General features: G+C 42.7%; 1 protein-coding gene across 2 annotated transcripts in view; it reads right to left on the reverse strand.

The window, feature by feature from the left end:
- Positions 1 to 11743: 11743 nt before the first annotated feature.
- LOC131190859 (rho GTPase-activating protein SYDE1-like) overlaps positions 11744 to 27287 on the reverse strand; it is a 32859-nt gene continuing 17315 nt past the window's right edge. The window contains exons 2-8 of one of the 2 annotated variants that reach the window (XM_058168323.1): positions 25431 to 26123; positions 23910 to 24629; positions 23269 to 23486; positions 22255 to 22381; positions 19620 to 19774; positions 17120 to 17348; positions 11744 to 13376 (exon numbers count right to left, since the gene is read on the reverse strand). In XM_058168323.1, the coding sequence (XP_058024306.1) occupies positions 12931 to 13376; positions 17120 to 17348; positions 19620 to 19774; positions 22255 to 22381; positions 23269 to 23486; positions 23910 to 24629; positions 25431 to 26123 (2588 nt within the window). In that variant the 3' untranslated portion in view covers positions 11744 to 12930. The remainder of the gene's footprint in view (positions 13377 to 17119; positions 17349 to 19619; positions 19775 to 22254; positions 22382 to 23268; positions 23487 to 23909; positions 24630 to 25430; positions 26124 to 27287) is intronic. The other variant, XM_058168324.1, reaches the window with a different exon arrangement.

The following is a 27287-nucleotide window of genomic DNA, read 5'->3' on the forward strand; positions in this document are numbered from 1 at the left end:
CCAACTCTGTTATTTATGATGATATTTCAGTAACAATGGTAGATGGATTGCAACTCAATAGAACACAGAATGCTATCTCTTAATTATAATCAGTACGTGTTTCTTCATAAAAAAACAATTTCCAATCATAGACTGAAAAGATTTACAACTAAAATACTTAAACCACAACTAGACTTTGTGGTACATTATCTATCTATCTATCTATCTATCTATCTATCTATCTATCTATCTATCTATCTATCTATCTATCTATCTGTCTGTTAGATTCGGGCAATAACGAGGCAGGAGACCAGATGAGTGACAACAGCTCTTTAGTTTATAGTGAACCCAGCAGCGAACAACAGAAAAACCCCTCTTTATATACAGTTCAGTCGGAGGCAGCAGCCAATCAGCAACGTGCTATTTCCCGCTCTAATTTCCCTCCAAAACTCTTAAAGATACATTACACTCCTTCCCTCCCAGAAAACATTTTACCCCTATTTGCATCAAATTAACATCTTATTTCTCTACGTAGTCACGCAAGTAGACTGGGCGTCTCCTAACTCTTTCGGACCTGCGCAATTCATTCTCTGGGAGTGAGTCGAGCTGGCCGGAGGGACTGTTTGTTCCTCTCAGCTCCTCCTCTAGGCCATCCGGCCCTGGATTATTTGCAGAATCGTCCCTGCTTTCTTCAGGAGGGACCGGTTGGTGTCGCTGGACCTCATCGAACTCAGATAAGTCCGCGTTTGCCCGGGTTTGAGTCAGCTGTGGATTCAAACATTGGATAGTCAGGGCCTGTTTCTGGACTTTTGGTTGTTCTTTTCTTAATTGGTCTATGTGGCGCTTCCAAACCCGGCCATCCTCTATCTCTACCCGATACGATTTGGGTCCGGTTGTTTCAAGGATTGTCCCCTTTACCCAATTTGGGCCTTCTCCGTAATTGTGTGCCCATACTGGACTTCCCACTGTCATTTCTCTTGTTTTACCGTTTGTCCCTTTGTACCCGTCTGGGGTGTAGTTTGGGTTTAACCGATCTAATGGGCACCTAAGCTTCCTGCCCATCAGTAGCTCTGCTGGGCTGCGGCCAGTTGCTACACAGGGGGTTCTGTGTTGTACTGCTAGGAAGGTGTCAATTTTTAATTGCCAATCGCCTGGCCTGATTCTGGACAATGCTTCCTTTGCACTCCGTACGAAACGTTCTGCAAGGCCGTTCGTCGCAGGGTGGAACGGCGCCGAGAGGACATGCCGGATGCCCTCTTCTGCCAAGTACCCCTCAAACAGGGTCGCTGTGAAACCCTTCATTCTCACGATCCCAGGGTGGCCCTCGTGCAGGAGTTCCAAAACTTTTTTCCGCAATTTCTCCGGGATCACCACTCTATCCCCCCAGAGCAGACACCCTCCTTGAGCCGACAACTCCCCGCGTTTCTTTACATATTCCTTAAAACGCTCGCCCGGCGCAGCGGGCCATCCTCTTTGCACCCAACCAATTACAGTTCTTATTGTAATGTCCTTGTAAGAAGCCCGAGCCACCTCCTTGGAAGTGACTGGACCCGAGTCCAAAGAGTCAATTAGCAGGACGGGTGTGCCCGGAGTGGGGTCTTCGATAGTCTCTGGTAGTGGGCATCTGCTCAAAGCGTCTGCATGCCCTAACTCTTTTCCTGGCCGATGCAACAATTTGTAAGAATACGCAGCCAGAAAGATAGTCCATCGGGTCAGTCTAGGCGAAAGTGCCACGGGCGTTGGTGATCGCCTGCCAACAGGCCTAGTAGGGGTCTATGGTCTGTGACGATTTCGAAATCACGGCCAAATACATATTCATGGAACTTCTTTACCCCGGAAACTATGGCCAAGGCTTCTCTATCTAGCTGACTATAGTTTCTTTCAGCCGATGACATTGTTCGGGAGTAAAATGCTATAGGGGCTTCTGTGCCATTTGGCAACCGGTGGCTGAGCACAGCCCCCACCCGTAGGGAGATGCATCACAAACTAACACCAATGGCAGCGTGCCATTGTATTGAATCAGTAGGCTATCGCTAGACAGAAGGTTTTTACTGCTTCAATGCCCTAGCTTCCGCCTTCCCCAAGACCACACAGCTGTCTTCGTTAGTAATTTGTGTAGCGGTTCGGCTATGGTCGCCTTATTTTTAAAAATACCGCGTAAAGTTGACCAGACCTAAGAACGCCTGTAACTCCGTTTTGTTTTGGGGAGCTGGGGCCTTCCTGATTGCCCTAACCTTGCTCTCAGTGGGTGGATTCCTTCCTTGTCTATCCGATAGCCCAGGAATTCCACGGATCCTACCCGATCTGGCATTTATTCAGTTTGACTTTGAGACCGCGGACCGGAAAATGCCCAAAACTTTTCTCAGCCGTACCCTAAGTCTTCTAGATTGTCGGCGGATACCAGTACGTCATCAAAGTACGGTACCACCCGGGAGTCCCTGCAATAGCCGCCCATTAGGTTCTGAATAACCCTGAGCCACACTAACCCCAAACTGTAACCGGGTGCATTTAAAAGCACCCCTGTGCGTCTGATCGTTTGTGCTTTGGCCGTGTTGCTATCTACAGATAACTGCTGATAGGCTTGGGCCAAATCTAGCTTGGCGAAGACCTGGCCTTGCCCCAAAGAGTGCAGTAAGTGTTGTACTACTGGGACGGGGTAGGCACTCTTCTGCAACGCTTTATTAAGCGTTGCCTTGTAGTCAGCACAAATCCGGACCGACCCGTCCGGTTTGATTGGGGTGACTATGGGTGTCTCCCACTTTGCATGGTCAACTGGCACTAGTATTCCCTGGCTTACTAGTTTGTCCAGCTCCCGGTCAATTTTGGGCTTTAGGGCGAACGGAACCCTCCTAGCCTTTAACCGGATAGGGGCAACCTGTGGGTCAAGGTTAAAGGAGATTGGGGTCCCCTCGTACTTGCCCAAACAGTCTTTGAAGACGTCCCCGAACTCCTTCATTAGTTCGTCTTTTAGGTCGACGTCGTTTCGGAAGACTCCGGTCACTCCCATGCCCAATGCCCGGAACCAGTCCAGTCCCAACAAGCTCGGCAAGGTTCCGTCGACCACGGTGATGGGCAGGGTCTTGTTGTGCAGTCCATACTTGACTTGGACGGACGTTACCCCTCGGATGGGGATGCGATTTCCTTGGTAATCTTGTACCCTTAGTTTCTGTGGTTGCAGCTTGCGCTTCGCGATAGCTGGCAAACGTTTCACGAGAGTGTCCCAGGACATGATCGTGATCGATGAACCGGTGTCCACTTCCATTCGGCACGGCACCCCTTCAATGTGCGTTTTAGTAAAAATCTTTTTTTCAAGGCGCGTGGCTGCTTGGCCTACTCTTACGGCAGTCTGATTAAGTTTCGCGCCTTTTTTGAATCGACCAATCACGGGCCTCTTCGTCGTTCCCGCGCTCTGATTGGTCGGTTTGAATTTTTGGCGGGAAGGTTGGGCGCCGACAGGCCTGCGCTTATGTGCCCTTCCTTTCGCACCGCCGACAAGTCGCATCCTTAAACTTGCAGTCTTGTCGTTTGTGTTGTCCCCCGCAACTCGCGCATTCGCCCCGGTCTTCTTTCTCTGGCCTCCCGGTGTGGAAGACTTCTTCCTCTTCCTCGCCTTCCTCCTCGGCCTGGACTTCCTCATTGTGGACCGGGGTTGTTTTCGCCCCAGTCCCCGGCGCGATCGGCGTTTGCAGGGTTTCTGCCGCTTGAGTGGACATCTCATGAGCTCTGGCTTCGTCCAAGGCGACTGCCAGTGTAAGGTTGCTTCTGGACAGCAGCCGCCATCGCAATCGGATGTCTCTGACCCCGCAAATGAGTTGGTCGAGTAATGCGTCTTCCAAGTCTCGATATTCGCAATGGTTGGCGGCTTTTCTCAGCGCTGCCATGTACACGCGAATCGATTCGCCCTCTCGTTGCATCCGTTGCCGCAATTCGAACCTTTGAACAAATTTTGAGGGCGTCGGTGCGTAGTGAGCCCGAAGGGCGGTCTGCAGGGTTTGCCACGGTACCGACCGCAGTGGCTTAGGAAGTACGCTCTCTTCCTGTTGTCGGAGACCCCCTGGAGTTCGTTTGCTTCGAGGAAACACTCGAAACGAGCCATGTATGACCCCCATTTTTCTTTGGCTGGGTCGAATGGCGCTGGCAGTGTGTAGCTGGACATCGCTGCTATCCGCCCTTATTTTGCTGGGTTCGCGTATTCCTGGTTAGCTCAGCTCTTTCCTGGCGCTCTTTTGCCTCGAGATCCCACCTTCGTCGCCAGTGTTAGATTCGGGCAATAACGAGGCAGGATACCAGATGAGTGACAACAGCTCTTTAGTTTATAGTGAACCCAGCAGCGAACAACAGAAAAACCCCTCTTTATATACAGTTCAGTCGGAGGCAGCGGCCAATCAGCAACGTGCTATTTCCCGCTCTAATTTCCCTCCAAAACTCTTAAAGATACATTACACTATCCGTCCGTCCATCCATCCAACCATCCATTCATCCTACCAAATCTCTCTCTCTCTCTCTCATCTATCACTCTATTTAAAGTTAAGAAACAGCAAGCAGATTGGATAGAAAATGGCTATAAAACATTAAATCCTTGAGTGTTTGCCTGATGTAGAATTAACATTTATGACTACTATATCTGTACTATATACCTTTAAACAGCTAGATGGCAGTGTCTCTTTGCTTGCTGTGGTAGGTCTCATGTGATTAATATATTCCCACTGTACAAATAAGGGATTATTGATTCCCTTCAGTCTACAATTCATGGCACCACAGGAATCTGACATGGCTTTATATACAGAGTAGCAAACTTAATAAATATGTACATACAGGTATGGTGTTAGATATACTGTATCTCTTGGATATACACATGCACTCATGTAAAGAAATGCATACAAACATAAACAAGTGGTAAGACATATAATACAAGTATTTTAATTGTCCATAAGAATATACATATCTTTAAAAAGCCTACATCCTCCATACTGTATTTCTCCATCAGGGTGATGAGTGCCCAATGCCTCTCTAATTTAAAACAGGTTCCCCCAGGCCCACACATTAGCTTTTAGTGGAGAATGGAATACTGCTTAAAATTTTATTTATTTATTTATTTATTTATTCGATTTCTATACCGCCCTTCTCCCGAAGGACTCAGGCAAAAATAAAACAGACGGTACAATATACAAATTTAAAATGCAGTTAAAAAACTTATTTTAAAATTGGCCTGAAAAGTAAAATATGTAATAAGCTAAAAAACCCCATTTAAAATTAGTTAATAAGAATTTAAAATTTGTTAAAATCAATTTAAGCCAGCCCCGCGCGAATAAAAAGATGTGTCTTCAGTTCGCGACGGAATGTCCGAAGGTCAGGAATTTGGCGTAAACCCGGGGGAAGTTTGTTCCAGAGTGTGGGAGCCCCCACAGAGAAGGACCTTCCCCTGGGGGCCGCCAGCCGACATTGCTTGGCGGACGGCACCCTGAGAAGTCCCTCTCTGTGAGAGCGTACGGGTCGGTGGGAGGCATGTGGTAACAGCAGGCGGTCCCGTAAGTACCCAGGCCCTAAGCCATGGAGCGCTTTAAAGGTAGTAACCAACACCTTAAAGTGCACTCGAAAGGCCACAGGTAGCCAGTGCAGTCTGCGCAGGAGCGGTGTTATATGGGAGCTACGCGGAGCTCCTTCTATCACCCGCACAGCTGCATTCTGGACTAACTGAAGCCTCCGAGTGCACTTCAAGGGGAGCCCCATGTAGAGAGCATTACAATAATCCAAGCGAGAGGTAACGAGCGCATGAGTGACCGTGCACAAGGCATCCCGATCAAGGAAGGGGCGCAACTGCCGAACCAGGCGAACCTGGTGGAAGGCCCCCCTGGAGACGGCCGTCAAATGATCTTCAAACGACAGCCGTTCATCCAGGAGGACACCTAAGTTGCGCACCCTATCCTTTGGGGCCAATAACTCGCCTCCAACAGTCAGCCGCGGCTGCAACTGACTGAATCAGGGTGCCGGCATCCACAGCCACTCCGTCTTGGAGGGATTAAGCTTGAGCCTGTTTCTCCCCATCCAGACCCGTACGGCTTCCACACACTGGGACAGCACTTCAACAGCTTCATCGGGGTGGCCTGGGGTGGAGAAGTACAGCTGGGTGTCATCAGCGTACAGCTGGTATCTCACCCCAAAGCCACTGATGATCTCCCCCAATGGCTTCATATAGATGTTGAACAGAAGGGGCGAGAGAATCGACCCCTGCGGCACCCCACAAGTGAGGTCCCTCGCGGTCGACCTCTGCCCCCCTGTCAACGCCGTCTGCGACGGTGGGCTTTATGCTTTTCCTGCAAACTCATCTTATAACAGACTGAAGTTTCACTCCAAGTTGCTAGGAGTGTACAGTTGCTGCCACAACCTATTTCATGTTAATATTTTGAACAAGACACAGGGGGAACAGCATCACATTCAACAGATTTTTGCTCCAAAGCTTCAGACCAGTATTTCTCAACCTCAACAAGTCCCAGATGTATGTGGACTTCAATTTGATGAGATTGAGAATCACTACTTCAAATATTGTTTGTCTGGATAGTGAGGTGGAGGTTGTGGGAGGATTCAAATTCTCTTCCCAGTACTTATGTTCCTCTTGAATAAATAAGGCTTTATAAATACCTATGGAGAAGCTGCTGGCCTAGTTCAATAACAATGGATTAAAATGCAGCAGAAACTGTGATTCCATTGGTGAACATCCTCCTTTTTTAAAGCTGTGCCCCAGATCTCAATTTTTCAAGAGCTGAGCTGCTACCAAAGAGCAATGGCTGGATTAGATGAAGGTAAAATCATATTACAACACTGCACATGAAAATGGAGCTCAGAGTGTGAAGGTTCCAACAGATGTCCTAATTGTCTACAATTCATTGTCTATAACAAAAATCTCTGGGCATCCCCAACATCCCCTCAAAATTTGGAGTTACAGAAAGCTTAATTTTTTTTCCTGTTCATTTCCATATAGGCTTATTTCAGAGCTCCAACTCTAAAGCAGGGTTATTTCCTTAGAACAGAAAAGATGTAGCATTGCTCCCCTTTTCATGTCTTTAATGTAGACAAAAGCAGAATGTTAGGATAAACAGAGATGGATCTGTAATATCTTCATAGCAGGCACTCACCCTTAAGACTGAATGTGCAACAATCCATCTCCACATTCTCCAAATATTCATACATTTGAATCATTTTGCACATTGCGCAATATTAGGCATAGGTATTTTCTTTCTCTTTTTTAAGGTCAGGATTTTCTTTTTCCTCCTATTCTTGGGGACACATCTATTTTTTAGTGGGGATTTTTAAATAAATATACTTCTTCCATGTTACTTTCCTGTTTAAACAGCATGGAGATATGATAGTGATATCACTGGATGGGGTGGAGAAAAGAGCTGGAATTCCGAGAAGCTTGTTTAGTAAAGCTAAATAAGCCTACTGGGACAAATACCAGCTTTTTAAAAAAAATATAACATTCACTCTGCTAAAAATGTGCAAGAATGGGGCAAGATAAGAAATCCTCCCGAGGCTGCCATGTTAAAGAATCAGGGTGTGGGTCTCTGATCCTAGTAGTGAGTGCAATGAACCTGCTTTGAATGGCAGGATAGATCTGAAACATTGAACTGAGTATGAACTAGATTGCAACAGACTTGAGGAAGGAAGGACAGGTAGGAATGCTAAGTCCTAAGAGATTGCTGGGGACATTAGGAAAAGGAGCCCGAGATACTAAAAGCACAACTGCAAACCATTTAAATGAAGGGAAAAGATGGAGGTTAGTTGAAGAAGCCCATGTAACTGCACTATCATGTAAATGAAAATATGAGAACATTTAGAAATACAAGTAGAACAAAGGAGGGAAGAGTAACAAAAGAAGAATATTTTTTAAAAGTATCCCGATTTTCAGAGATGGTGTTAGTAAATCTGAGGAATGTGTTGAGAAATGTGCTCAGTGGGTATCTTCAGATACAGATACACTCAAAATAAAATAATCTGGTCAGCAAGTTGCTCTATGTTTTAATAGTTTAATAATTTTTTTATAAAAGGATATTTATAAAAGAAAAAGTATTTTATAAGGATAATTTGGAGGGATGGATTTAAATTTAATACAGTAGTTCACCTGTATGTTAACAAGTTAAAGAAAAAGAGGTATTAGAAAATTTTGATTTTAGAAAGGTGTTTAAAGAAAAGTTTACCATTTTAAAAAGGATGGAAAAAAGAATATTTTTCCCCGCAAGCTCAAAGAATCTGAAAGAATACAGTGAACCTTGTTAATAAAAATGGTGATAATTCACCAAGATTATTATGTGTAAATAGAAATACATACTATTTCCATAGCAAGGAGATAAAGCAGGAATGGTTAAACTGATCATTTTATTCAAAGAGAAAAATATATTTAAGTACATTTTTTACTTGGATATCACTTCTGGAGTTTGTGCTTGTGATGGAAAAAAATGAAATTTTGAGTTTGGTTTTGTTGATTAAATAAAGTTGTCATTATAGAAATAGCTTGTTATATACTAATTGTTAAAGCAAAAAGTTGAGGCAGGAATATTTTTACCTGTGCATTGGAAGTCAATGCCTCCCCCCGCCCCGTACTTCACATTTTCTTTTCCCCCTCTTTTTTTCCTTCCCCATATTTCTTATTTCTACTTTCCTTTGTATTTTATATATTAATTAAATAAATAAAATGTTAAACATATTAAAAAATAATCTGATCAGCAAGTTGCTCAATAGAAGGCAATGCTTGCACTTATTTGAGACTCAGTCCTCTCCAAAAGATGATATGCGTACAAGGAGACACTGGCAAATCAGATTAAGGGAAAATATGTAAAGTTCAAGACTGATCATAGCAAGTCTAGAGAAATTTACTCTGAATGAGTTTAAATTGCCATGTTCAGATGAATATGCTAACCCAAGAGTACTGAAAGAGTTTGCTGACAAATTAATTGAACTTTTAGGCATTATTTCTGAGAAGTCCTTAAGAACCGATAAAATGCTAGATTACTGGAAGAGGAGAAGAATCCTTATCTTCAAAAGGTGGAGGAGAATGGAGGATCTGAGGAATCACTTACAAACCAGTCTGACATTAATGCCTGGAAAGATTTGAGAGTGGTTCTTGAAGAGGTTGCTCTGTAGGCAGCCGATAACAAGATGTCAAGATAACAAGATAAAAAAGATGTCAGCCTGGATCTATCAAGAACAAACCTAACCATCTATTTTTGATTGGTTTATTTATTTACTAAAAAAAATTATCTTCTTTAGTAAATTATAAAAATGCTATACTTGCCCAAATTCCCCCAAATATTATAATTAGTAATATGGATAGCATGACAGTCAGCTTAAAATCATATCCCCAAAATACTCATTATGGTTGTTCAATAACAATCTAGTTTGATGAGCCAAAGGTATCACATGGGGACAGAGACCTTATGCTCAGTGGTGAGATTCAAGTAGGTTCTCTGCCCTAATGATTTCTTCCAACAACCAATTTGCTAAACTGCTCAGAAAGTTAACAACCGGTTCTCCCGAACTGGTGCGAACTGGCTGAATCCCACCACTGCTTATGCTGTACTTTGGCACTGTACTCTTCATTTGCCTTATTAATGATTTAGATCAGGATTGTCAAACTCGCGGGCTGCGGGCCAGATGCATCATGTGCTGGCCTCACCCACATCTGGTTTAGCAAAGGAGGAGAAAAGTCACAATATGTCATGTGATGATGCCATGATGACGCGAGTTTGACACCCCTGATTTAGATGAAGAGGTGGGATAAATACTTCTCTAATTTGTAAATGATATAACATTAGTTAAGGTAGTAAATTGCCTTGAAAAAAAATAACATTCAGTAATAATCATGATAGATTAAAGACATGAGCTGAAAGTAACAGAATTCAATTTAATAGAGACAATTGTAAAATTTCTTAAGTTGAAAACAGAAAATTACACATATTTGTAATAGATGTAATACCTGGCTGATCCAGCCACAAGTATTCTGACCAGTTCTGGCCTTTATTATTTAATAAAATAATAAAAGAGGCGGTGGTGAGACCCCTCCTCAAGAAGCCTTCCCTGACCCGGCTGTTTTAGGTAATTATCGTCCGGTCTCCAACCTTCGCTTCGCGGCGAAGGTTGTAGAGAGTATGGTGGCATATCAGTTTCCCTCACACCTGGAGGAAACTGTCTATCTAGACCCGTTCCAGTCCGGTTTCCAGCCCGGTTACAGCACTGAGACGGCTTTGGTCGCGTTGGTGGATGATCTCTGGAGGGCCAGGGATAGGGGTTGTTCCTCTGCCCTGGTCCTATTAGACCTCTCAGCGGCTTTCGATACCATCGACCATGGTATCCTGCTGCGCCGGTTGGGGGGATTGGGAGTGGGAGGCACCGTTTATCGGTGGTTCTCCTCCTATCTCTCCGATCGGTCGCAGACGGTGTTGACAGGGGGGCAGAGGTCGGCTCCGAGGCGCCTCACTTGTGGGTGCCGCAGGGTCGATCCTCTCGCCCTTCTGTTCAACATCTATATGAAGCCGCTGGGTGAGATCATCAGTGGCTTCGTGTGAGGTACCAGCTGTACGCTGATGACACCCAGCTGTACTTTTCACACCGGGCCACCCCAACGAAGCTATCAAGTGCTGTCCCGGTGTTTGGAGGCCGTACGGGTCTGGATGGGGAGAAACAGGCTCAAGCTCAATCCCTCCAAGACAGAGTGGCTGTGGATGCCGGCATCCCGGTACAGTCAGCTGAGTCCACGGCTGACTGTTGGGGGCGAGTCACTGGCCCCGATGGAGAGGGTGCGCAACTTGGGCGTCCTCCTGGATGAACGGCTGTCTTTTGAAGATCATTTGACGGCCGTCTCCAGGAGAGCTTTTTACCAGGTTCGCCTGGTGCGCCAGTTGCGCCCCTTTCTAGACCGGGATGCCCTATGCACGGTTACTCACGCCCTCGTGACGTCTCGCCTGGATTACTGCAATGCTCTCTACATGGGGCTTCCCTTAAAGGGCATCCGGAGACTGCAGTTAGTTCAGAATGCGGCTGCGCGGGTTATAGAGGGAGCCCCTCGTGGCTCCCGTATGACACCTATCCTGCGCAGACTGCACTGGCTACCTGTGGCCTTCCGGGTGCGCTTCAAGGTTTTGGTAACCACCTTTAAAGCGCTCCATGGCATAGGGCCGGGTTACTTACGGGACCGTCTACTGCTACCGAATACCTCTCACCGGCCCGTGCGCTCTCACAGAGAGGGACTCCTCAGGGTGCCGTCAGCTAGGCAGTGTCGTCTGGCGACGCCCAGGGGAAGGACCTTCTCTGTGGGGGCTCCCACCCTCTGGAACGAACTCCCCCCAGGACTCCGTCAACTTCCGGACCTCCGAACCTTCCGTCGCGAGCTTAAAACACACTTATTCATCTGCGCAGGACTGGACTAGTTTTTAAATTTATAGGGGTTTTAATTGGTTTTAATATTTATACTATTTTTAATAATTTGGCTTTTAGAATAAGTTTTTTAATGGTTTTCTTAATTTGTACATATATGTTTTTACTTGCCTGTGAACCGCCCTGAGTCCTCCGGGAGATAGGGCGGTATACAAATACGAATAAATAAATAAATAAATAAATAAATAAATAAATAAATAAATAAATAAATAAATAAATAAATAAATAAATAAATAAATAAATAAATAAGAAAGATTGAGACAGGTTCAGAAAAGGGTAAAGAATTTGCAAGGAACAAGACCACGAGAAATTGAAAAATTTATTAATATTTAATTGTGAGAAAATGTGTGGGGGCGGGGGTTATAACACCATTCCTTGAATGAAAGTTTGTCACACAGAAGAAACAGAAGACTATTAATCCAGAGAACAGGAATAATTCATTATGCAATAATGGATTTAAGTTACAGGAAGGCAGAATCCAATAGAATGTTCTGAAATGGGATCAATTCCCCAGTGTGGTGATGGAATCTTTCTCACTAGATATGTTCAAATATAGGTTAAAACAAGGATGCTTTAACCTGAATTCCTGCACTACAGCAGTACAGTAGATTGGACTCAATACCATAAAAGGTACTTCCATGGTTATGATTATATGATTTTTTGATAAGCTACTATTACCAAAGAAGCTAAAAATTACAAACTGTCATTTGCCATTACAAATCTTTCCACTGCTTTGAAAACAGTGTGTCCCTTAATTTGAAACTGCCCTTTTAATTTCCCAGAATACCTTGAAGCAAAGTTGAAATGGGGAAAATTGTGTGGAATTTAAGATATGGCTCCTAGCTGCTCTGTGCCAATCAGATTATCCACTAAAGGCGCTTCTTCAGTGATTCCAAGAGCTTCTAAACCTAGTATAGCCAGCCCAGAGCACAATGGTTAAATAAGGAGCAAAAAGGAGCCCCAATCACAGCTCAGTCTTTGGCAAGCTATTGTGTTTCAATCTGGACTCTAGGTACAGATTCAGAATAATACTGATCTACCTTCAAGAATGAGTAAAGTGCTCTGAATGATAAGGAAAGCATGCACAAGAACATTACATTTGCAATTTTATCTTTTCAAGAAAAGAAAACCATGGATAAATGCTCTCTTCCTTGGAAGCATTTAAAGCTGCCTTTCCCAGCATGTGCCTTACAGGTGTGCTGGCCATGATGGCTGGGAAATATAGGAACTAAGTTCCAACACATCTGGAAGATTCCAAGTTGAGGAAGATTTCACTGAAATATATGAGAGCTCCTGCCTCTCTTCTATTCCCAGTTCACATATAAATTGAGAGGAGAATCCCAGCAATGGTGACCTTTCAACCAATCGCTGAGAACTCATGTTGGCTTTTCAATATTAGCAAAAGCCCACAGGTTACAATCTGTGACCAGACATAATACTGGCATAGGTTGCAAGTCAGAAAAAAGAACTTGGTAAGGCAACTTCAGCTTGCAATGATATACTGTAACGTCCTGAGAGAATGCTTCATAGACAGACATTGATTTGCTTGGAGAGTTCTCGCTCAAGGTCTAAGATGAGAGCATCAAAGTCTTTCAAATTGAGCCTTGGGCTAAAGGGAATCTCTGGATCCTCCACCAGGGCAAAATCACCCATGTAGACTGCTTGGCTGTGGAGTGCCAGTCCTTTCCTCAAAGCTCCCTCCTCATTTTCCTCTTCCCTGTCACTCTCACTCCCTGCCACCTCATCATAGTCAGCCTCACTGCCTGGCTTTGAGGCTCCCAGGAACTGCTGTCCACACACGCTCCAGTCTCCAGCATAACGATTTATTGGAGGACTTTCCAATCCTCTTGGGTGACTTCGAGTAGTGACAGTAGTGCATGACAGTTGCAGATCCAGGGGAGGGTGGCACTGATGACAGACCTGCTTGCTTGGAAAGGTACGTTCCCCATCTTCCATCTTCCTATGTGGCACTAAGAAGGAAGGGAAAATGAAGTAAGCAGGGCAAGAAGGAATGGAAGCTGACAGTCACCCAAAGTGCACAAGAACACACAGTTAATTTCTAGATTAAGATATACAAAGCGTCAAATCTGCCTTCTGAGTTCAGAACATAGCATCATTTCTAAAAAGTCTTACCTCACTGATACACAAATCACCTGAGATATTGTGAGTCAATCAATTTGAATATGAATACATCTATTATTTGAAGCAAAGGCTTCATATCAGGGGTGAAATCTAAAAATTGTCCCTACCGGTTCTGTGGGCGTGGCTTAATTGGTGGGCATGGCTTGGTGGTCAGATGACTGGGTGGGCGTGGCCAATAACAATAAATAATAAAAATAATAAACAAAGTATAAAAAACAATAAGAGGTACCAAAAACCAACTTTCACACTTTACACACACACAACACAACACAACACAACACAACACAACACAACTGACTCACACACAATGTAAAAGCAGCTGCATTTCACATTTCACACAGCCACAAAAAGCTCAAAAACCAACTTTCACACTTTACACACACACAAAACAACACAACACAACTGACTCACACACAATGTAAAAGCAGCTGCACTTCACACTTCACACAGCTACAAAAAGCTCAAAAACCAACTTTCACACTTTACACACACACAACTCACACACACACACACAATACCACATACAGCTTTCTGAGGTTTTGTGTGTTTGTGTAGTTAGAGTGAAACACTACAGAAACACACCAAATCTCAGAAAGCTGCACAAATATTTAATTTTATTATTTTATTTTATTTTATTGTGGACTTCAATTCCCAGAGTTCCTCAGCCAGACAGCATTAATCACTCAGTAGTGAAATAGATTAGCTAAGTTTAGATTAGTTCTGTCTTGTGCTAAAAGCGAAACTGGGGCTTTTGGGCTGTGAGCAGAGCCATGAGGTCGATCAGTAATCAGGTAAGTGGCTTAGACTCTTTTAAAAGGAGTTTTTCTATATGTTTTCTACAGAAAACATGTTTTTTAAGGTTCTGCTGATGAGGAACTCAGGTGAGATCCCCAGAGTAGCCTTTAATTTTAATTTTAATTTTTAAGTTTAAAGGCTGCCGATCTCAGCTGAGGGGCGGGATCCTCAAAGGCTTTTTTTTTACTTTTAAAGGCCTGTTTCGGCTGAAGCAAAACCGGCTTTTAAAAGTTAAAAAAAAAAACCTCTGCCGATGGTGCGGCTCAGCAGAGGCAGGGAGGGCGGGGCCAGGGATTTTTGCTACTGGTCCTCCGAACCAGCAGCTGCCATCGCTACCAGATTGCGCGATCCCGTACGATCCGGGAGCATTTCACCCTGCTTCATATGCATTCTTCTGGATTCATTGGTGTTACATATGGTTTAGTGGCATCTTGTTCTGCCTAAGAAATATCATTCCATGGTTGAGGTCTGGGACAACCTCAACATCACATCCTGTTCCATATGTATTTATTAAACATACTGGTATTAAGACCAAAGCAGTGGTGAAATCCATTTTTTTTCACTACCAGTTCTGTGGGCGTGGCTTCTGGGCTTGGTGTGGCTTGGTGGGCATGGCAGGGGAAGGATACTGCAAAATCTCCGTTCCCACTCCACTCTGGGACAAGCCAGAGGTGGTATTTGCCGGTTCTCCGAACTACTCAAAATTTCCGCTACTGGTTCTCTGAACTGCTCAAAATTTCTGCTACCAGTTCTCCAGAACCTGTCAGAACCTGCTGGATTTCACCTCTGGACCAAAGTATACAACATTTGGAAAAATGCATATGAAGCTTTTGCTTCTTATCATATGCTTGTTCAAAGTATTTATTTAATTACTTATTTGCATTATATAGTCACCCATATCACCAAGGCAACCAATTTGTTGGAAGACTATTACTTTGGCTACTATTTTAATCCCTTTTACAGGGACTGATTCAACCAGTGATCATTTTCTAGTTTGAGGTTTTTGGGGAAGTGGATTATTACTTTAATTATAATTTTTAAATGGCAGCCGCAACAAGATCAGTGCCACCACACACAGATGAGAATGTCTTATTTCTTTTGCATTGCCATTTTACACATTACTCTATACTTATGGAGTGAAAACAAAATGGGGAAATATATGCTGTGACCATAACATCTCTATTTTACAATTGCTCCAGCTTCTCATCTTTATGAGCAAAGGCCAGAGGGGAAGGTTATTTACGTAGCCCTCCCTTCCAGGTTCAGATGATACAGAGAATCTTACAGCAATAACTGCAGTTATACCACCTTAAGTTAACCACAATTTTACTCTAAAACTATACCCAAGATTTAGAAATATTTTGTTTAATATGTTGTTTGGTCAAACTAATTCTCCAGCTTACATATGCTTCTTACTTTATTCTCTAGAAATAGCCTTCACTACAGATTTAAGACTATCAACCAACTAACTACAAATCTTGATCAGGGCAAAGCAATAGATGCAATTTACATAGACTTCTCTAAAGCCTTTGATTCAGTGGTACACAACAAACTACTTCTAAAACTAAAATCCTACGGCATCTCCAGACCCCTCCATAATTGGATAACTGCGTTCCTGTCAAACAGGCAACAAGTGGTCAAAATAGGCAGTGCCCTATCAAATTCTGCACCTGTTAATAGCGGTTTCCCCCAAGGCAGCGTTCTAGGACCAACACTCTTCATACTATACATAAAAGACCTTTGTGATCATATTATAAATAACTGCGTTCTCTTCGCCGATGATGTTACACTATTTAACACTACCAACAATGCTGCTACCCTTCAAAAAGACCTTGACTTTGTGTCAGAATGGTCAAAAAATTGGCAACTCCAAATCTCAACCAACAAATGCTCTGTCCTACACATTGGCAAAAAGAATCAGAATACAAAATACAAGCTAAGTGGACATGGCCTTGTAGATGACCCTCACTCTGTCAAGGACCTTGGAGTACTCATATCAAATAATCTAAGTGCCAAAGGCCACTGTAACAACATCGCCAAAAAGGCTTTAAGAGTTGTAAACCTAATCTTGCATAAGGGGCGTGCATAAGAGCACCAGCGTGTCTAGTGTCCCTGTCCTAATGTTTCCTTTAATTGTATTCATTTTATATATTCAATTCAAGCTTATACTTACCGTATATACTCGAGTATAAGCCGAGTTTTTCAGCACATTTTTTGTGCTGAAAAACGTCCCCTCGGCTTATACTCGGGTCTATACGGCTTATACTCAAGTTTTTTTTTTTTTAAGCCCCTCGGCTTATACTCGAGTATATACGGCTTATACTCGAGTTTTTTTTTTTTTTTCACATTTTACCGGACTGAAGCCCTGCCGGTGCAGTGAGAGGGCGGGGCGGGGGAGCCGCCAGCCTTCTCAGCTGAGGGAGGGAGGGTTTCCCCAACCGGTAGGTGCCTCATTTCCCACCCTCGGCTTATACTCGAGTCCCCAGTTTACCCCAGTTTTTGGGGTAAAATTGGGGACCTCGGCTTATACTCGGATCGGCTTATATTCGAGTATATACGGTATATATATTATTTAATATGTACTCGACTAAATAAATAAATAAATAAATAAAGTACTATAAAGCTCAAAATGCTAAGAAGAATTCTTCATACCACATTATAATTCAACAAAAAGTATTAGGACTCATTAAATGATTGGCAAGTACCCAGCAACTAAAGCTAAAGGAAATTTGCCCCCAAGAATGGAAGAGATGCCTTGAACCTCTTGCACATTCACCTGGCCAGGTCTGTAACAGGTAGTGTAATACTTCAAGATGATGTTTAAAATCTCTGGTGCTGGCAAGGGTGCAATGCTGTTGGCCAGATCTGGAGACTACGGTCCCACCTGCCCATTGGCTCAGGAGCACAGGCCCAAAGCACACAGCAAGGTTCTGGGCATTCATGCGATTGAAGGTATGGAAAGCAGCAACCAAACTAAGGTGATCAAGCAGCATTGTCAAAGTGGCCTAAAAATGGAAATAAGAAGTAATTTCAGCCCATTTTGTCAATAACAAGGAAGGAAAGATCTTAATCAAGTACAATAATGAACTGCTAGAAAGAGGTGTGCAGGCTTTCATGTCAGCAAGAAAATAGAAAAGTATTCAGGATATCCATCCATAGGGAGGTCCACTAATGATATATATTTTTATTTATTTATTTTCATCAAGCATGTATTAGATAACAAATATAAGTATAAACATAATTATGAATACACAAAATAGATATTTTAAAAAAGGGAACATTAGGACAGGGACGGTAGGCACGCTGATGCGCTTATGCACACCCTTAAAGACCTCTTAGGAATGGAGTGAGGTAGACAGTCTAAGGGTAAAGTTTTTGGGGTTTGGGGAAGGAACCACAGAGTCAGGTAGTGTATTCCAGGCATTGACAACTCTTTTATGGAAGTCGTATTTTCAAGTTTGGCGTGGTTTACCATAGGTTTGTATTATGTGCTCGTGTATTGTATCATGTTTATGAAACTCAAATATTTTGGCCACATAATGAGAAGGAAGGACTCAATGGAGAAGAGCCTAATGCTGGGAAAGATTGAGGGCAAAAGAAGAATGGGACAACAGAGAATGATGTGGCTGGATGGAGTTACTGGATGGAGCAGTAGGCGTGAGCTTAAATGGACTCCAGAGGATGGTAGAGGACAGGAAGGCCTGGAGAAACATTATCCATGGGATCATGATGGGTCGGACACGACTTTGCAACTAACAACAACAAAAACCTTAAGTTTGTATCGGTTGTGTGCTCATGTATTGTTGTGGTTGAAGCTGAAGTAGTCATTGTAACCGATAATTTTGTACTACGCTTAGGTCAGACCGAAAACGGCATAGTTCTAAGTTGTCTAACCCCAAAATTTCAAGTCTAGTGGCATAAGGTATTCTGTTGCGAGCAGAGGAGTGGAGGACTCTTCTCGTGAAATATCTCTGGACTCGCTCAATTGTATTAATGTCCAATATACAGAGCGGGTTCCAGACAAATGAGCTGTATTCGAGGATTGGTCTAGCAAAGGTTTTGCATGCTGTAGTTATTAGTACAATATTACCAGAGAAGAAGCTGCGCAAGATTAGATTAACAACTTTTAATGCTTTTTTGGCAATGCTGTTACAGTGAACTGTGGTACTTAGAACATTTGAGATGAGTACTTCAAGGTCCTCCGCCCAGCTTCTATTTTGTGTTTTGGGATTTTTTACCAGTGTAAGACTTTTTTGTTTGTTTGTTTGTTTGTTTTGTTGATTGAGATTTGGAGTTGCCAATTGTTTGACCATTCTGACAAATAGTCAAGGTCTTTTTGTAGGGTAGCAGCATTGTCGATAGTGTTGAATAGTTTTACATTATCAGTGAAGAGAACATAGTTGCTTATAATATGATTGCAAAGGTTGTTTATGTAAAGTATAAAGAGTGCTGATTCTAAAACACTTCCTTGGGGGACATCACTGTTAACTGTTGCAGGGTTTGATAGGGTGGTCCCTATTTTGACTACTTGTTGCCTGTTTGATAGGAATGCAGCTATCCACTTGTGCAGGGATCTGGGAATGTCATAAAATTTTAGTATTAGTAGTAGTTTGTCATGTACTACTGAATCAAAGGCTTTACAGAAGTCTATATAAATTGCATCTATTGCTTTATCCTGGTTGAGTTGTGAAGTCCATATATTTTTGCAGTGTAAGAGTTGCAGATTGCAGGACAATTTTTTTCTGAAGCCAAATTGCTTGTTAGAGAGTAAGTTGTTTGTCTCTAAGTAGAGGATAATGGATTGGTTTATGATTGATTCCATGACTTTGCATGTGACACAACATAATGAGATTGGTCTGTAATTTTCAACTAGACTGGGGTTATCCTTTTTGAAGATAGGAATGACTGTGACTGTAAACTAGAAAAGGAGCTGGTTCTGAAAGATATTTCATAGATTATGCTAAGAGGTTCTGCTATGGTGATTGAGAGCTTTTTTGAGAAGTAGGCACTTAATCCATCAGGGCCAATAGATAGAGATGGTTTTAGGTTGCATAATGCCTTTCAATGGCATCTACTGTGAAATCGACATGTAGTAGATTGTTGTGATTAGTTGTGGTACAATGGGGAAATGTGGGGCGTGATCCATTGCTGTTTAGAAAGACTGAACTAAGGTGAGAGGTTACCCTTGGGTCTAACAGAGAAAACAAGATTTTTAAAGGCCGATTGAGTCTAAGATTGATAGACCTATTCTCTTTTTCAACCTGAGACTTCCTCACCTTCTCAGCCTCTGGTAGGCAATTCAGAAGAGCTGTTGTTGTCTCTTTCACTTCCAGTCCCACTGTCCTATTAGACATAGCTTCCAGTACCACCTGATAAAGGGGGTCAGTGATAAGAGGAGTGGGTAACTCACGCAAATAGTCCTTCAAGATCCCTGGAAAGGAAGAAAACAGAAAATAAAATTCAACCTTTGAATTTTGAATCTAGAACATACCTTTGTTCTAGATTCAACTTTCATCTTTATTAGAGAAGGCTGGTATCATAGTGGTACTTCAAGATCTGTGTCACATTTAAGTTCCCTGACATGAAAATTCTGATACACTGAGTGGGTTTTTTCCTCAATGGTTGGAGAAGGGAGCAAAATGATAGCAGAGGAAGGAAGCAGAAAGATTGGAATGTCTAGTTTAATGAAAAGAAGGACTAGGGGTGACATGATAGCAGTGTTCCAATATCTCAGGCATTATCCCAAAGAAGGACACAAGCTATTCTCCAAACCACCTGAGGGCAGGACAAGAAGCAATGGACGGAAACTAATCAAGGAGAGAAGCCTCTGTGGCTCAGACTGGTAAGACAGTCTGTTATTAACACAGCTGCTTGCAATTACTGCAAGTTCTAGTCCCACCAGGCCCAAGGTTGACTCAGCCTTCCATCCTTTATAAGGTAGGTAAAATGAGGACCCAGATTGTTGGGGGCAATAAGTTGACTTTGTATATAATATACAAATGGATGAAGACTATTGCTAACATAGTGTAAGCCGCCCTGAGTCTTTGGAGAAGGGCGGGATATAAATGCAAATTTAAAAAAAAGAAACCTAGAACTAAGAAGAAATTTCCTGACAGTTAGGACAATTAATCAGTAGAACAACTTGCCTGCAGAAGTTGTGAATGCTCCAACACTGGAAATTTTTAAAAACAGATTGGACAACCATTTCTCTGAAATGGTATATTGTCTCCTGCCTGAGCAGGGCAGACCTCCAAGGTCCCTTCCAACTGTATTGTCCTGTCCTGTTTTGTCCTGTTCTATTCATTCTGATGTACTGCAAAGTGATTCAACACATTTGAATCTTTTGCTTTTCAAAACCATACTTTCACATCATTTATCAAACAATATATAGAAAGGAACAAAAGAGCTGGGGCACATCCACTGAGACACATTTGACAATCAACCTGGAAGTATAAGAGGAGCTATCAGCTCCATTTCCAGTTTCACTGCTGAAATAATGGCAATTGGCTAAGTCCTGAGCTGCAGGACGCACTGCTAGCCATCAAATGCTAACTCTGACCTGCCTTTTATCATAAAAGTGGACCAAGACACAGAGGAAATATGAGGGCTGGTAGTCACGGGAAATTTGAGCTACCCTGGTGCTAGACCTCTTGGTCATTGGCAGAGCTCTCTTCAATACAGGATTAGGCATATTCTTATTATTGGAGATCTGCCTTTTTCCCCATAGTGGGAAAATCTCCAGTAGCCCAAATCTACTTTATAAAATATGTATTTGGATCCATGGTATTCAAAAGGGTGGGAAATAGCACCAAAATGCCTTGTTTCCCCAATTAAACCTTAATTAAAGATTACATTATTCATATTTAGTCTCCATATCTTTAGCTGTATCAGCAATATAATCCCCGAAAGTTTGTCTCTTTAATCTATATAAACTTTTTTGCACAGAAATATTGAATACAAATGCTTCAAGTTTTGTCTCCTTACAATTTTGTTTGTTTTTGCTTTATAGAGTAGCTCTTGAGATTTGGAGACAAAAGCACTGGTCTGCAATTCCTTAAACCAGCAGTTCTCAAATAATGTGGTGCCATACCCTTTGAAAATGATAAATTAATTTGTGTAAAACACCCAAATAAAACTAAGGAAATCATTCTTAGTGGTTCTGAATGTGCCAATCTGTTTAGCATTGAATGAATTTCATACCTACTGTTTATCTCCTGACCTTTCAGAAATGCAAAATTGAAGTCCTTTCAGACTTCATTTCCACTAAAGGTTAGTCCAAGCAAAGGGAAACTAAGTTCTCTCATGGTTCCAGAAATCCTGTCTTGAGCTTTTGAATGCTCTGTTTCCAAGAGGTGGACCAAGATGTACATTGCCTGACTGATAAGTCTGTGTAAACTTGGGGAAGGCCTGAATTCAGGAAAAGATTGCAGAGGAAAACTTAATTTCCAGCAGCCTACATGGGTTCTTCTCCAGCACCTTCAAGCTATCTGTAGAAAAGTCAGCATCTTGAGCTTCTTTTAATTGTGATCTGAACTGTGAAGAGGAGGGAAAGAACTGCATAGCAACGGAGAAACGCAGAGTGGGTTCAAAAGGGTAGGTGTACAAGGAGAACCTCAAAAACCTCTATTTCTGTTGGACTTCACACAGGGAAGAAGGATCATAGCTAGAGAGCTTTGATCTCATAATAATGGTTATGGTGAGCAGATGTTTCAATAAGAACAGTAAACTTGTTTTAATTGGCCCAGCAGTCAATGAATTCCAGGGTGTTTCTAAATTGGTTTTTTCCACACTCCACATTGGTACTGGCAATGTGACTTGCCTACATGTTATTAATTCCAGAAGTCTTTCCAGAATCCACTGGGAATTTTGTCAGTCAGAAAGTCTAACAAGAGTCCAGTTGTAGGCACCAACCTGTAATCACATTGATGTCTGGATAAAGATCTTCAGAAAGAACAACAGCAGCACTATCTCTCTCAAAGGCATCACGTAATTCCTTCTTCACTGCTGCTGAGCCACACAAGCGATACAGGCCTACTGCCTACAAAGAGAACAGAGCTGATCACCTGGATAAGCAGACAATAATATACAAGCTGCAAGCAATAGTATAGGGAAGAAGTCACCAGCTGATCACCTGGATAAGCAGACAATAATATACAAGCTGCAAGCAATAGTACAGGGAAGAAGTCACCCATGCCTTAGTCACCTCCCATTTAAATTATTATAATGCCTTCGCATGGAACTGGCCTTGAAAATCATTCAAAAGCTGTAACTGTCCAGAATGCAGCAGCACTTGTAGTTTTGTATATCCCATGGTTCATTCAAGTAATACCACTGCTGTGTAACTTGTACTGGCATACAGCTGCTTTCCAGCTCCAATTCAAGGTGCTGATTATCATCTTTATAGCCCTAATGGCCCAAGGCTACAGTAGGTTACTTAAATAAATGCTTCTCCCTGAGGGTATCTGCCTGTCCTACTAGATTAGATAGGGTGGGGGCACTCAAGTTCCCTTCCCTTAAAGGTTGCCATTAGATGGGACTTGGAGGAGTGTCTTCTGAGTGAGGAACATCCTCCCACTGGAGATCAGAGGAATCTCTAACCTTTTAGCATTCTGAAAAGCTGTGACAATCTGGCTCTTCCCCCAAGCATTGGGCTGAACTGTAAGAATGTTTGGTCTGGCACTTGGAGGGAAGGTACCTTTGTCTTTAACTATGTTTTAGGGATGTTGTGAGCTGCCTACAATCCTTGTATGAGGTAAGTGGCCATGTAAGTCCTAGAAATAAACAAATCTCACATGGATAGCAAACTGCAAAAAACAGACATCTGGGTTGGGAGAAAGGAGTTGATCAGTTGAGCTACTTTATGTTTTGTGGAAGACACTACATGAAACTTAGGAAATTGGTTGCTTTGGGGTGGAGAAAATTCACCTTCAATCCTCGTTTCTCAATCTGGGTTACACATTTCTGGATTAGGAGTGGCACCTTGATGGCAGCACCTTCTTTTTTCACCAGCTGATTCAGCTTCACTCCAAAGACTTGTGGTTCCTGTTCAGAGTTAGCTAGATCCCACCGATCCACCAGAGTGAGTTTGATGTAAAGAAGCCCCTGAGGCTCCAGTTGTAGGGCTAACTGCTGGGTCCTACAACCTAAAACCAGAAATATTAGAGAATGTGATGATCACAATGGATCCCCACTTCCCCATCCCCAGACCAGAAAATCCCATTGGGTCAATCCAGTATTAGAAGCTCTTGAGATGTACCCAATTAGCAGGTCCTGTGCTATGCTGGCAGAAAGGAGAGAGACAATAAGAGCATAGTCTTTGGATGAGTGGGCTCACAATTTTGACTTCCATCCCACCACAAATTTTAAAGTAGCCTTTAATGGGAATGATGTTGGATTGAGACCCTTCAATCTAGCCTGTACTGAACTAGTAAAAAAAAAGTTCTGATCCAGCAGAAGGTAGCTTCCTATTATATGTTCCTGAGCAGGTAGACTTCAAAGGACATTATTTCTATCTGTAACTCCCTAGAAAACTATCTATTGGCATGTGCCTGAACAGTCTTCCTCACCTTGAAAAACCTGGGGAAGAATGATGGTACCATGGCAGCAAACTCGATTCTTGCCCACAGTAGGATCACAGGAGAAGACCACCGTTTTGAGAAGTTGGGCATCCTCCAGCTCCAGCTGGAAAGAATGGTTGAGAGTGAGGACAGCAGCCTGGCAAGGTAGGAGGGCTGTGCGAGCCTTGTTAACAGAGTCTACTTGAAGAATGCAGAAGAGCTCTTTGGTTTCAGCTTTGGGAGGCTTGAAGCCCTGAATCCCCAGCAGATGGATGCTGACAAGACCAGAGAAATGCTGTAGACAGCTAGGCTGTTCAGCAAAACTGTACAGCCAGAATGATGACATTTCAAGGTCAAGGCATGCCTCTGCCTTAGCCAGAAGTTCTGGGGAATCACTGTCACTCAAATATCCCCCATTGCTGGCAGTCTTCTCCTGGGTCACAGGTCGCTGAGATACCACACTACTGTCAAGATGGTAGCGGCTGATGACATTCCCTGACTCCTTAGCAGAAGAACTCCCATCTGGCCCTCGAGGACGAGAGCTGCGCAGACTTAGTTTCCGTCTCAGCTCTGGCAATTTCTTCATCTTCATGGAGAGACTTTGTACTGGGCCTGGGGACTTGGTCTTGCTGAAAGAATGGCTCTTTTTATTGCCATTGGTGTTCTGGGCCATCAGTGTGGCACTGGCTGAACTTTCTTCAGGATCCACAGTTGCAACAGGTACCTTTCCTGAGGAGAGAAACTGTGTAAGGCAGGCCAAATGCCACTTATCCAGCAGGTAACAGGCATTGCACCAAAGCTGCAAGGGTAACAGGCTGGGAGAGAAAAAACTGGTTTTCTTTCTCATGGCTTTTCAGAAAAAGGGATAACTAGAGAAGACAATCCTCTTCCGAAAAAAGCTGCAAAACAATCTGATACAATATAAATGGTTAATGAAGTAGCAGACATTCCCCCTTTGTTTATTGCAGATACTCCCAAAATTGAAATACTAGTTTAATTATTAAAAAGAACATTAATGTGCATACTGCTAAACTCAACATTTTCAGCTAAAAATGTAGGTGGTATTATGAATGATTAAACAAGTGGAAACTTCTGTAACCAGCAACCCAATCAATGATATGTACTGGTTTCACTGAAGATGCTTTTCCCTTAGTGATGGCCTTAAATTCAATATACATTTAAGATAAATGACATTTCAAGCCATCCACAAGCAACTCACAGGGTTTAGTGGTGCACTGCTGTGCATTTAGAATGGATCTTTTTTTAAGCACTCTAGAGCACAGTCAGCTAAACTAACTCAGCATAATAGCTACTTAAAAGATTGGGATTGTCTTCTCTATTCCCAATCTGTTAAAAAAAAGAGATACTCCCAGGAGTTCATGCTTCAGAATAAGAGAAGAACAATCTTGCTCTTGACTAAATCCATGACATTCAACCATTCCCCACAGTCCTCAAACTTCAATTCTCCAAGCCACAAGGCAGTTCTCATGCTCCTGAAAAAATGTGAGTCTCTGGTTAGAACCAACTCACCGTAAGTCTCAGACTGGTGACTGCCAAGCATCTCCACTTGCTTAACACGCTTCAGTTGGATTGGTGAAATCTGCACATTATTGACTGCCTTCAGTGAGCTGCCAATATCTATACATTCATGTGGGACTTTAACTTCTATTGGCTTCTTCTTGTTGTCCTTATTCTCACAATCACTACCACACTTCCTTTCAAGGGAGGGGAGCTGCAGGTCCTCATCCTCTGGAATTGGGTTGTACCAGATTTCTCCTTGGGAGTTGCCATGCTTGTGGAATTCTTCCATCTCAATGGCAGAAGTGGAAGCTGCCTCTTCTACCCCTTGAGTCTTCCCTGCAGAAAGCACCCATTGGCGGCTACTTTTTTCCAGGGTCTGTAGATAAGCACCTTGGTTGCTATATTTGGTATTGAGGCTGGGGTTACATATTTCCGGATAGCTGGCTAGCAAGTCAGTATCTTTATTATGTCCAGTTGCCACAGAGTCAATGTCTGCATGGGCCTGTGACACAGGGGGAAAGCTCCGGCATGGCCTTCTGTTTTGAGAGTCCTCTTGACAGCTCCAGGTGAACTTGGCCCAATTTTGTTTCCGTGATACAGTGATGGCAGCATTTTTCTGGCATCCATCAACCAACAGAACAGTATCCACTGACTTAGGCTCAGAAGGTAGATGTAAATCATCTGGTAGCTCCAATGAAGGATCTATTGGAACAGAAGTTGATTTATTAATCTGTCCAATATGGCCCCTTAATTGTTTTATCAGAGACATTATTTATTTTTATTTATTTATTTATTTTGTCACAACAATATATATAAGTATCATACAAAAAGATTATATAGTATATAAACATATATATGAGTAAATATTAGGAGGTATAAGCATATATATGTATATGTATATGTATATGAAGAAGAAAAGAAAAACAATAGGACAGGAATGGTAGGCATGTTTGTGCTCTTATGCACGCCCCTTATGGTCCTCTTAGGAATGGGGTGAGGTCAATAGTAGAAAGTTTTTGGTTAAAGCTTTTAGGATTATGGGAAGAGACCACAGAGTCAGGTAAAGTGTTCCAAGCACTGATGATTCTGTTACAGAAGTCATATTTTCTGCAATCTAGATTAAAGCGGTTAACATTAAGTTTAAATCTATTGGTTGCTCTTGTATTATTGCAATTAAAGCTGAAGTAGCCTTTAACAGTAAGGGCATTACAATAGATGATTCTATGAGTTAAACTTAGGTCTTGTCGAAGGCGACGGAGTTCCAAGTTTTCTAAGCCTAGGATTTCAAGTCTGGTGGGATTACCTTCCCAGGCTGAAGGTAATCAACAACTGGCAGATGACCTGAATGAGTTTTACTGCAGGTTTGAAAGGAAACTACAGCCACCTATCTCCACAACCCCCATCTCAGACACACCAACAACAGCCAAGCCTCCTACAACTGACCCCATTTCATTGGGTTCACAACCCCTAGTGATCACAGAAAAGGAAGTGCAGGACCTATTTCACAGACAAAAGCCAGGAAAAGCTCCAGGCCCAGACAAGATAGCTCCTTCTTGCTTAAAAGTCTGTGCTGACCAATTGGCCCCCATCTTCACCCATATTTTCAATAAATCACTAGAGATGTGTTATGTTCCTTCTTGCTTCAAATGCTCTACCATCATCCCAGTGCCAAAGAAGCCCACCATCAAGGAACTGAATGACCACAGACCAGTTGCTCTAACATCTGTAGTCATGAAAACCTTTGAAAGGCTAGTGCTTTCCTACTTGAAAACCATCATGGATCCGCTGTTAGACCCCTTGCAATTTGCATACCGAGCAAATAGATCAACAGATGATGCTGTTAATATGGCTCTGCACTACATCCTA

This window comes from Ahaetulla prasina, chromosome 2 (assembly GCF_028640845.1).
Source record: "Ahaetulla prasina isolate Xishuangbanna chromosome 2, ASM2864084v1, whole genome shotgun sequence".
Classification (NCBI taxonomy): domain Eukaryota; kingdom Metazoa; phylum Chordata; class Lepidosauria; order Squamata; family Colubridae; genus Ahaetulla; species Ahaetulla prasina.